Source organism: Ambystoma mexicanum, chromosome 4p, assembly GCF_040938575.1.
Source record: "Ambystoma mexicanum isolate Mex_15411 chromosome 4p, UKY_AmexF1_1, whole genome shotgun sequence".
Taxonomy (NCBI): domain Eukaryota; kingdom Metazoa; phylum Chordata; class Amphibia; order Caudata; family Ambystomatidae; genus Ambystoma; species Ambystoma mexicanum.
Genome location: NC_090927.1, coordinates 577,635,081 through 577,647,378, shown reverse-complemented (window position 1 = coordinate 577,647,378; position 12,298 = coordinate 577,635,081). Strand labels below are relative to the sequence as shown.

General features: G+C 51.0%; 1 protein-coding gene across 4 annotated transcripts in view; it reads right to left on the bottom strand.

The window, feature by feature from the left end:
• Positions 1-12,298, bottom strand: part of FBXO9 (F-box protein 9) — a 1,471,688-nt gene that overhangs the window by 814,499 nt on the left and 644,891 nt on the right. For all 4 annotated transcript variants that reach the window (XM_069606124.1, XM_069606121.1, XM_069606123.1 and 1 more), the window contains one exon: positions 7,114-7,244. In XM_069606124.1, the coding sequence (XP_069462225.1) occupies positions 7,114-7,244 (131 nt within the window). The remainder of the gene's footprint in view (positions 1-7,113; positions 7,245-12,298) is intronic.

The following is a 12,298-nucleotide window of genomic DNA, read 5'->3' as shown; positions in this document are numbered from 1 at the left end:
AAACCGCTGGTCTACGCCAGGGGGAGACTCGCCCTAAAATGTTATGTGGATGGTAATAGCAAGGTCTTATGCTTGAACCACAGGCGTTTCGGCTCCTTGGTGAAAAGCCTTCATCTGGGCCTCTGGGTTTGTTTCTCTGTTAGTCCTAGGGCAGTAGCTGAAGTTATAGTTGCCCTTTTAGTATTGGTGCTCTTATGCAGGAAGTTGTTAGTTTCATATAGCGGGTTTTAGTTAGTCATCCTCCAATGTTGGAACCTCCAGCTCCTGGGTATATGGAAGATTGGAGTTCCTGGGTAGGGGTGAGAGCAAAGTAGAATATCTTCCTCAAATGGCTTGTAATACAGCAGGGCCACTGCAAAATGCAGAATGCAGGTTTTCTTGGCTCTGAGTAAGTTGTAAAATGTACTGGCGAGGGCCTCCAAACGAAGAGAGATGTTGCCGCAGACGCGTCCATGACTTTCCAGAGAGGGCTGTACACTTGCGACCGTGTTGCACATGTGCAAAGGAAGTACTGGACGTTTGGTGGTGTCTGCTGCTAGGGGCGTTATGTCTTCCTCAAATGACCTAGGGGGTCCTGGAGGCCTGTAGATAAAGTGGATTATAATAGTATTGTTAGGTGTAGTTTGGAACTTGACAGAGAGAAGTTTGCATGATGGCAATGAAGAAGGGGTGGCTAGTCTTATGTTAAGAGTAGATCTGAATATGAAGGCTATTCCTCGAGCATTGGGCCCATCCATTCTAAAGATAGAGTAGTTGTCAGGGACAGCATGGGTAACAGAGGGGCCTGCTGCATCGTGCAGCCAAGTTTCTGTCACTGCAAGGAAGTCGAGGTTGTTATTCGAGATAATGTCTGTAATCTCTACCGCGTGCGCCACAAGGGACCTGGCATTCAGTAATGCATCCTTTGGTGGGCTGTGACTGTGTACCCTTCGAGGAGAGGCTAAGGCTAGTGTCAGCTAGGTTTTTGGTTATACATGTAGAAGTTTTATTTTTTCGCCTAGGTTTGTTAATAGTAGATTCAGTGCTGACTGGGCAAATTGTCTTGTGGCTATGTCTAGCTAGTGAGAAGTTAATGGAAGGTAGTCTGCCATGTAAATATGACATAATACCATACTATTTCAAAAACCTCCATACAGCGGAGCATACTATGTTAACTATATCCTCACAGGCTTAGTAGGATAATATATGGTCTGGTCAGTAAGTATCACTTCAGTCCATTGGCAGACCAACATCAGCCCGATCTGGGCCTCCGGCATCGGGATCTGTGCCTCTATGAATTTGACTGCTTTGTCGGGAACCATAAAGAAATAGATCTTTCCATGAAACTGGAACTTCAGTCTGGCCGGGAATCACATGGCATATTGAATGTTACGGCTGCAGAGCAGTTTTTCAGCGCCAATGAACTGGCGTTGTTCATTCTGCACTCATATAGAGAAATCCGCAAAAAGTCTAATTACTTGCGATCCCCGGCGCAGCTCTTTCTTTTCCCTGGCAAGGCACAGGAGATGTTACCCGTCTCGGTAGCTGAGAATCTTAGCTATAATGGAGACAGGAGGTCTCTGGGTTTTGGTCGTGGACCAAAAGCTCGATGTGCCCGTTCAACTGTGAAGAGGGGGGACAAGGACGGTGATCCTAGGACATCCCTAAGCAGATTCTCGACTGCCTGCTCCATACCACCCGTTAGGGCATCCTCCGGCGCTCTGATTAGCGTTAGCTCTTGTGTACTTGTTCATGGCACCTGTTTTTTTCCCACTGCCCGTGCCTTTAGGCATTGTGTCGCAGGCAGAGAATGCAGATCGCACGTCCACACTCATCCAACGGGTGCCACAAGTCTGTATACTGTCCCAGCCGTGCTGTATACAATTTCACAGATTAATACCCAGTATTTTATTGAAGGCTGTGTTGCAAGGTTGTATGTGGCAAGCCTCCTCTACGACTGGCAACCAACAGCAGTATGCCCCAGCCACGAGTGAACATGTAGGGCCACAAATCATCTTAACGGGGTGGTGGTCAGACTACGAAGTGCAGTGTCTTTGATTTTGCAACGGCCACCATGTCCCTGTCCACAGTGGGGGGGGGGTCAAACACTAGCACCAACGAGTGTGTCTCAACCCATACAAAGGGGGTACTTGGACATACAGGGCTCTAGGGCTAATACAGGATAGGGCAATATTATTGAGTCTCACCTGAACAATGTGTGCAGTTCCAACTATGCTGCCCGCTGGGTCTGTAGCATTAGAATCCGGTGGGCAGAAACAGTTCCGTACGCAGTCACAACAGCATCACGCAATCGAGGCGTTGAACGTATATGATCTTCACTAGTGGCAGGAGGTTGGCAGGGTAAAATGATTATGTTCCCTGGTCTGTGACACTCAAGACTCCCCCAACAGTGAGGACTGAGGAAAGTGCGGCTGCTGTTACACTATCGTACGGTGGAGGCGAGGTTCCCACCGATAGAAACAGGGGGTCACAAACCAATGTTAGATGTTAGTCGGTCGGTTGCCCTCGAGTCCAGTCCTTCTACCCAGTCCATGCGCTCAAATCAGGACTGTGAATCCACCGACCCGGCCTCAAGTGAGGCAACACACGCGGCAGAGCCACAATTAAAGCACAATGTACACACAGGTCCAGGATGAAATATTTTGAAAAGCGGGTGCAGGCGCCAAATCACTATGAACACACAGGCCCGGGATGGTACATTGTGCAAGGCGAGTGTGGGCGCCAAGTCCAACAAAGATGAGGCAAAAATGATCACTTGAGGAGCTGAGGTGCCATGGAGCATACCGGCATATAACAGGCTCCTAGCAGGGTGACCATGCTGGGAAAGCCCATGTGTCTCCTCCAGGGCAGCTTATTGCCCTGTGGCGTCAGTTGAGGCCTTGTCACTGTTCCCCCACCTCCGTTGTGCCAATCAGCCACATGCAGATATCTAGCAAGTCTGGGGCAGCATTCTACCCGACTCATGGGTCGGCCTCCCAGCACAGTGTCTAGTGGACCCTAGTGCTGTGTATGATGCAGCGCCAGGCGGATAGGAGTGAGTGCTCAGTACGCACCTCGTCCCTACAATGGGCATCAGGGTAATCCATGGGTAGGTCCCCCCTCTCGCGAACCCACCTTGGTACCAGGATCCAGGTCCTCATCGGCTGTTGTCCTCCCAGCAATGTGCAGAGAATTCCATCACAATGTTCAAACAGTGTCCCACTGGATTTACGGCTTCCGTGGATCACAGTGCCCATGGTCTTGAAGGTGCAGCACAAGTGGCGAACTCCATACCACTCCGCTGGCTCCGGGTGAGGAGACACCAGCAGTCCTAGCCAAGAACCACTGCAGTCGGGGCCAGTAAGTGCGGCCCACACACCTGGCTGATCGCCCAGGTTACAGCCCTCGTCCGCCACGGAACAGTCTTGCCCGGCGACCACTGCGCTTCCGCTGAAGCGCAGCGGTAACCAGTTTAGGCGTGCTTTCCCTTGCCGTAATGGCACCATTTCAGTTTCTCTCCTCCGCAACTGCCGCAACAGGGCCTCCTGGCTCCGTTTTCGACCGGGAAAGCTGGAGTGGATAGCTTCAGCCCTCAGATCAACGAATATGCTGATGAATATTTGTTTAAGAGTCAAATAGATGGCATATTTCGTGCGAATTGCAGGGGTCTGAGTGGAGCGTTTCCGGGTTAGACCATCATCAGCTCGCTGCTCAACAGCCCTCATGGGTGATTTCAACATCCAACTGGACTCCCCCGTCACAGCATCCACTCTCTTTCTTTATCTCTGCACATCACTATGCCTCTCCAGTCTCCCTGCTGACCCAACCCACTCGGCTGGACACACTCTGGACGCTTTCATCCATTCTGACCTCTCCCCACCCCTCCTCTGGTCACTCCACGCTCTTGGTCAGACCATTCTCTCCTCTCTTATTACCTCGGTCCCCTCGGCCCTTTTACTGCGCCTCAAAATCCGTCCGATGAAACGAGTGTCAGCTGCTGCCTTGGCATCCACCTTCATCCTACCCTCTCCCCCATCCCCAGACTATCACAGACTCTGCTCTCAGCAACCTCCATTTGGCCATTACCAACACCCTTGACATTCTTGCCCCCATCATGAGGATCCGCCTGAAACCCGCCTCCAAACGCAACACCTGGTACGACTATGAACTTGCAGCCTTGAAACCCAAGTGCAGAGATGTGGAACGTAAGTGGCAAACCTCTGAATCACCCTCTGACAAACTGGCCTGCTGCCTGCTCCAAGGGAAATACAGGCTCTCCATCCATGCCGAGAAAAAGGCCCACATCCAGCCACGGGTATCAGGTGCATCCAACAAAACGGCTCAACTCTTTAAAATCTGCAGGGAACTAGCCAACCCTTCCGCAGTCTCCTCCTCCCTTTTTCCATCCCAGGCCATCTGCAACACATTAGCCACACACTTTACCACTAAAACTCTTGACATCCTGAGTACCCTTGCTATCCTCCCACCCAACCCCTCACTCACTCAGTTCCTCCTTCCTTCCCTCCCTGGCCTCCTATGGCTCCTCAGCCTCCATCTTCCTCTCTCCTCCTTCTTCCGTCGGACCAGAAGGAGTCACCAGAGTTGTCCACTCCATGAAGGTCTCTTCCAAACAGGTTTCCCCTTGCTCCTCCAGAACCATCAAGGACAACATTGGCTCTCTTTCCCCTGCACTCTGATCTCTGCAACCCCTCTTTTGCCACTGGATCTTTCCCATCCACCCTCAAGCACTCCCTTGTGCGCCCCTCCTGAAATCACCTTCAGCAGACCCTACCTGTCCAGCCAACTACCGCCCTATTTCCATCACCCCCTTCCTAGGGAAACGGCTGAAGAGTCTGGCCTTTCCACAACTTACCTCACACACTGAACTTGTTGGTGATCCCCACGACCATCAATCTGGGTTCCGAGCATCCAGAGGCACGGAAACTGCTCTGCTGAACACTGGTGAAGAACTGCCTGCATCTCTGGACTCTAACTCTCCAGCTGTCTTCATCCTACTCAATTACTCCTCTGCCTTCAATGTGGTTAACCATTCCATCCTCAAAACAACTACATGATGCCCTTGGTATCGGAGAGCTGGCACTGGACTGGCTTACCTCCTTCCTAACTGACAGTTCGTCCCAAGTAATTTTGGGCACCTTCTCCTCACCTACCTCCTTCACCACCTGTGGTGTCCCCAAGGGCTCAAACCTCTCCCCTGGCACTTCAACATTTACCTTGCTCAGCTAGCACTCCTCATTTCCTCCTTTTCGCCAACTTCCAGTGCTACACAGGTGACACACAACTCTTTTTCAAACTCCCTGCTGACCCTCTTGTATCATCCATCATCCCTGACTGCCTATCTGCCATCCAGTCCTGGTGTACTTCCAACGATCTCTGCCTCAATGCCAGCAAGACGGAGATCATTTCCATTGGGACCCTGCTCCCTCATTTTCCCCCTCACTCTGGCCATCCTCTATGGGCTCTCCGTCTGCTTCTTCGTCTGAAGGCAGAAAACTTGGATTCCTCTTCGACTCCTCTCTCTCCTTCCTCCCACACACTCAGGACATTGCCAAGAAGTGCCACTTTCAACTTTTCCTTCTCAAATGAATTCTCCCTTTTCTCACTTTCCCCCAGAAGCACAATGTTACCCGAGCCCTGGTTCTCTCTAGGCTTGACTACTGCAATAGCCTTCTTCTGAATCTACTTCTTCCACTTTACGACTCCCCCAGCTAATCCAGAATAGGGCAGCAAGACCCATCCTTGGCCTTAAGCCCAGGGACTGTATCTCTAGTGCCGTACTGGCTCCCGGTTTTGGAACGGATTAAATTCAAATCCCGCTGCATCATCCACAAGGCTGTCTGGAGCCTGGGACCACACTATCTGCAAATTTCTCTTACTTAATACTCTCCCTCTAGACCTCTGCGGTCTTCTGGCACCAACTCTGTGTCTAAAGTGTTTCGCTAAACAGAGGGCTGGTGGCTTATCACTTTCTTCAGCTGGCTCTTATGGAACAACCTCCCCGCTACCTCTGCGTCTTGAGCAGGACTTCCTCAAATTCCAGAAGCAGCTCCTTCCTTTCCTCTTGACCCCCTCCTTCCTTTCGTCCCTACTCTGGTAATCTCACAGTTGCTGTGAATGGTTGTCAGGGCCCTCATTTATCCCTCAGGGACCTAGCCTCCCATACCCTAAGGCTCCAGCCTTTGTATAACTCTCAGCACTTGCCTCAGCGCCCACCAGCCTAGATCCTGCATGCCTGCACTTTCTACCATATGCGGTCCCAGGCCGCATAGCACTTACCTTACTAGGCACTTCATCTGCTGCTCACCCACAAGCATGGACATTCCAATACTTACCCTCACCCCCCCACTTCCCCTCTTCTCACTGCACTTGCACGCTCTGAATACTCACAAGGCATGCTCTGAATACTCACAAGGCATAGTAGGTTCGTCTTTATCTTCTAATCTATTCATTGTTCTCCAATCCCATGGTCGCTCCCTATTGCCCTGTGGGCGCTTTGAAACAGTATTGACTTACTGTATAAGCGCCTAATAAATGCACAATAAATAAAAATATAATAGTAGTGTTACACAAAGAAAGGAATGATGGGGGACATGGTCCCTCAGTACTGGTAGCCTTACAAAATGGCCATCTCTCCTCAAACAAAATGTTGCAGTAGTGAAAAATAGACATCACCCACCAAAAAATGGTAACGTTCACAAGCAAGCAAACATGCAGGGTCCCCACTGAAAGAGCTGGGAAAGCTGCAAAAGGGAAAGAAAAAAAAGACTGTGAAAGCAGTTCTGTTCTGGCTTAACCCTTTATAGTTCAGACATGGGTATTTTTTCGAGTGCTTCAATGTGCCCGGGATAACTCTTTAAAAGCTGCACACATTTGGATGCACCCCGAGTACAGATGATAGTTGGTACACACATTAATTATTTTTCCAAAGAGCAAAAATAAAATCATAATTCAGACCCTTAAGAAAACAAGCAGAACATAGAATTTGTCTCAGTCCTGATGGACCCCATCGCCAGCCTAGAAACTACGCTCCACAAACAGGAACCAAACAGATTCCATATAAAACTGGACAAAGCACCAATGATGCCAGTGACTGATGGAACAGCGCTATCTCACCTGAGATGTGAGTCTGATTGAAATCCAGCTCAGGTTGACACATTTTGAGTGAGGACTCCTGAAAATTGAGTTGTTGCTGGAAGTAGGACATCAAATCAGCCATTTTGCTATCATCATCTGCATCCTCAATGCTGAAAAATGATAAGACACAAACAGCTGGTTAGGAGAATCATGTTTAATGTCCTACATATGTGTTGGTACTCAGTATTTTAATGCTACACTGTGTTGGCACCTTCAGTACAAACTATTTTCTAAGATATTACTTTAGAGGTATTTTGAAAGTATTACAGAAAAAGTAATATTTGTAAAGCAAAGTAGATCATATATTACAGGTTAGTGGAAGAACTTCTTTGCCTAGATTCTTTAAAAAACGTGATTTTGTATTGCTTGACTCTAGCGTACTGAAGAGAGTTTATTTTCTTTCTTAAACAAACATCCAAAAATGGTGAGGCAGATGAACAAACACACAACTCACTGTAAAGGGCACTACCTGACATACCCAACCAACACCTGCTCTTCAGCCAAGAAAAAGCAAGAAATTCCAGTCAAACTGACAATAAAGGGTACTGAGAACTGAGCAAACAAGCAGCATTTTGTGATGAATCAGCAATGATTCACCCTGAAAACCTGGTCTGGGACCCTTCTAATGTGGCATGGTAATGGCAGACGCGTTCTAATCCCCGACACTGGGGGTGGTGTTCTGTGGGAGGATCACATGATGAGGGAAGCAGGTCAGGTGGAATGGGAAACACCTCATTCAACTCCCCCCTAAACCCTACTCTTCCAATGGCTTATTGTAAAACAGAAGAAATGATAACTCCTAACATTGTCACTAGAGAATTCAAGTCCCATAATTCCCCCAAGTACTGCGACATGGAAGAGGGCTAAAAAAGGTACAATGTTGCAGAAGTGATCATTAATGCAAATGACACACACTTGAGGGAGACAGAGGCTTAAAAGTCCCCCTCAGGTGCACGCCATAGGAGAGAAGAGCAGAGGAACTAAGAAGCAGAAGCAGCGTGGTGCGTGCAGGCAGCCCACGCAGAAGCTGGAGGAGAGAACATGCCAGGACCATTGCACGGCACACATCAGCTGCCTGTTCTGAGAGGGTCTGTACCTCTCAAGTCCTGAAGTGCAGAGGTCGCGCTGCATGAAGCATTCAAGAGGGAAGCATGCCCTCTGGTGACCTAATCTGCAGAGGCTGTGCAGCATGAAGCAAGGGACGCTTTCCTTTTCCCAGAGGCCATCTCAGAAGCCTGGTGTGCATCTAAGGGCCTTGCGGCTATCTCTGATGCCTGGCGTACATCAGAGGGTCTCCGGAGCGAAGAGAACTCCAGTTGCAGATGGCACGGGCGGCGGTGGACTAAAAAGATGTTTGCCAGGTCATGAGAAGCCACAAGAGCAGAGGTCCTGCAAGAGGAATGCACGCCTTACCCAGTGACTTCACAGATTGAAAGGGACCCCAGAACGCTCCGTCCTCTACTGCAAGGCAGGTGTTCGGCAAGTGAGGAACACTCACGTATGAAGGAAAGTAGTTAGGAAAGCACTTTTTGAAACTCGAACTATTGAAAACCAGCAGAAGCAGCAGTCGCATAAGAGTGAAAGTGATTTCCAATGCTATCTTGAATAACGAACTAGTGAAAAGCAGCCAAAACCTATTGTAAAAAAGCCAAATAACTGTAACCGTAAAAATGTGAGTCTAAGGAAAATCAGCAATCCAAGGGGGTGACATTGTTAAGAGTTAACATCTACTAGCATTGACCAAGACAAGAAATACTAAAACCAAGGCAATTGCAATCTAGTAAATATTGACAACACCACAAGGGGGCTATTGAAAGATTCATAAGCTGGGAAACCTGTTGCCCATACTTTGTACAACATAGGTGAACGCTGGTATAAACTCACATTGCCAAGCCAAGGAAGGAGCAGGAAAAGAGCCTGTCAGTCTTTGGTTACTTGTGTAGTGGGGAAACAAAAGTGGCAAAAATGGTGCCCTTCTGAAAAAGGAGATCTAGGAGGAGAGGAGCTTTATTTGCAGAAGAGTATTAAAGAGCACCAATGTGAATCTGGTTTTCCCTAAAGAGTTGTCGAACGTTTTGTAGCTGCAATTTGTTGAATATTATGAAGCTGTTGTGAAACTCTTGTCGTTTGACCTTAACCCTAAAAGCACTTGTTGTGAAATGCTGTTTGGGCAGGGGAGTACACTTGGATGGCAATACGTTGGAGGAGTAGTCCTGGCAGGGAGTACATCAGGTGGAAGTTGGAGAAGTGCTGCAAAGCGGACCATCAGATATGATTTATTTTGTTTGTGGCGCTGAAGCTAGTTGTGGCAAATCATCTTGACCAAGAAAATTATTGTTGCTATTTATGAACTAAGAACTTGTTCAAGGAAGAGTGTGAAACCGGAAGGTGTCTCACCCGCTACACCCCGGGGATCTGTCATCTAGGTGGCCAGGCCACGCCCTTCGCTTTTGGATCCAGTTCCTGGGTTGGACCAGTGCGGAAGGATCACCTGGATGGGGGTCTTCAGGGAGTGGGACACCGGACGGTGAGACGCGGCATTTCCTTCCCTGTAACAAATGTTCCCCATCCTTCCAGGTAGGATACTTAGGCGTTCAAGCCACCCCCCTTTCCAGACACAAACATTTTCTCATGGACAACTCACCGTGAGCGAAAATTGACTAACACCAGAGCCATATACCAGACATGTCCCAATACAAGAGTCAGGCAAGGGGGCGTGGCCTGGAGCGCCGTCAATGAATACGCTCCTTTGATGGCCTCCGTGGGACGCCCGCTGCATCCAGCTTAAAATGCGGCGATAATGCTCTGCTGTACCGTAGGAACCCCTGAGGTGATCCATGAAGGCTTGGAGCACCGGCTGCCCGCTCCCTATACACCTCTGGGGCAGCAGCCGACTGCGTGAGAGGAGTTTGTCTACGAGGTGCGGAGGACCCAAGACGGCGGACGGACCCGCTTAGCCTGGGGACGGCTGGGGGAGGGGCGGAGTGGAGAGTGAGGTCCGCCTGCCGTGAAGTCTCCGGAGGCATCTGAGCTCACCTGCGAGTCCCGACACCTCTCCGGAGCTGCTCCCCGGCCCTCCGCCCCTCCTTCCCCTCTTCCGACAGCGGCAGAGCCGCAGAGCCGCAGAGCCGTCGCCGCCCAGCCAGCCTCGAGACTCTCCCCACAAAACCCCTCCGTTCCGAACTGCTGCTGCAGCTGCCTGGGGGAGTAGAGCTCTTCGCCGCCTGTTCCCTGATTGAGGGCACTCTTGCGGATCCATCTGGCCCGCTCTGTCACCCCCCCTCTACCTGGAGATGCTGAAGCAGCCCGCGGACACCGGCCTAGCCCCAGCTGTGTAGCTGGTGTCCTCGCTCGACCAGCTGAGGTGCTCCCCGCGCAGGCAGACGGGACGCGCTGGAAGAGGGACCTGCCCTCTCTCCCCTCACACGGACCCGGGAGGCACAAGAGCTGCTTCCCACACTCCTCAGTCCGCATGGCCCCTCTCTCCTTTCTTCCTCCTGGGGCACCCCGGCCCACACCATCCTGCAGCTGCACACCTCCGGATTGAGGGGTATCCCCTTCCAACAGACAAAGACCTCCGCAGGCTGCGTCGGTAGCTCCCCTGGCCTCGTTGGTAGCTCCCCTGGCCTCCAGGAGGGGCCAACTCAATCTATGGGCATACACAGGCTGCCCCTCAAAGTGACTTGACCCCTGATAACTCGGGAACCCCTCTCCCAGTGAGAGGTGCCAGGGAAGTACCTGAAGGCCGCGCTCAGAGTGGGGGCAGGAGACCCACCCCCCACGCAACAGTTGGCGGCGGGGGCCTCCCTCGGGCAGCCCCTGGAGAACACACCATCATGCCTCGCCGCCTCTGAGTGAACAAACAGCGCCCGCCTGGAGACCCTGTGCCTTCCTAAGGGACCCAGACTCGAGACGGAGGTAAGCCCGGCCTGCATGCGCGATGCTTGACCCCTCTCCTTCCTTCCTCTCCTCAGATTCTTCCTGGGGCGCCCCGGCCCATGATCCTGCTCCTCGCAGATAAAGTTTACAACCCGCACCTGTGGCACACCCTAATTTTCTCAAAGGGCTCTGGGGGGCCCCGGGCGGCCTCCGAAGCAATTCACCACTACAGCTACAGTGCTCCCTGCGGCCACTGACCTGCCGCCGACAAACAATGCAATGACCAAGAAACTGAAATCCACCAAGATCTCGGACATAGCAACAATGCTAATGTCATCCGACAAAGCGAAGAAACAAGACCCCCCCTCCCCCACCCCTCCGCTTCACGGGAATCCCTAGACAAGAACGGACCTCTGGCGACCAAAGAGGATATCCGTGAATTTATAGCTGACATTAAATCAGAATTCCGGTCTTGTATGACAGAGCTTACCACTAAGCTAGAGAGCACTGACAAAAGGGTCTCAGAGGTGAAGACTGGGAGAAGTTGAGGATCACACCCAAGACCATACCTCCGCCCTACCCGAGGTTCAACGCTCAATTAAACTCTTGCAAGACAAGTGCAAAATCCTAGAATACAAGCAAGAGGACCCGGAAAATAGGTCCCGGCGCAACAACCTCTGAATTTGGGGGGGCTCCTGCCTCAATCCCAGACAAGGGGTTGGCTGAATACGTGGGCCTCTTTTTTCAAACTCTCCTCCCTGACCTGGAGGATTCACAGCTTCTCCTAGACCGCACCCACAGGCTGAACTCCCACCGCGGAGTGGAGTCGGACGCCCCGCCCGATGTTATCACCAGGGTGCATTTTTTCACCACGAAGGAAGCCATCTCGGCAAGAAGCCGCTCCAAAGATGAAATCGCTTTCCAAGCGGCCTCCCTCCAGATTTATCAAGACCCATCTCCTCTCACTCTCCAAAAGAAGCAAGCCCTCCGCCCGCTAACCACTTTCCTTCAAGCCCAAAATATTCACTACAGATGGCTCTTTCCCACAGCCTTGCAATTTTCCATCAAGGGCACACTGAGAAAAATTAGCCACCTAGACGACGCTGAAACATTATGCATCCAGACTCCCCCAGGCCCTCGCCTCCACCAGCCACTGAGGCGACAGCTGACTCAGACTCTATGGCCTCCCCCAAGTCTAAACAAAACTTGTGGTCGAAGGTTCCGAGATTCAGGAAAAGGAAATAGCCAGGCACGGTCCCATAATGGAGTCATCAGCACTCTATGA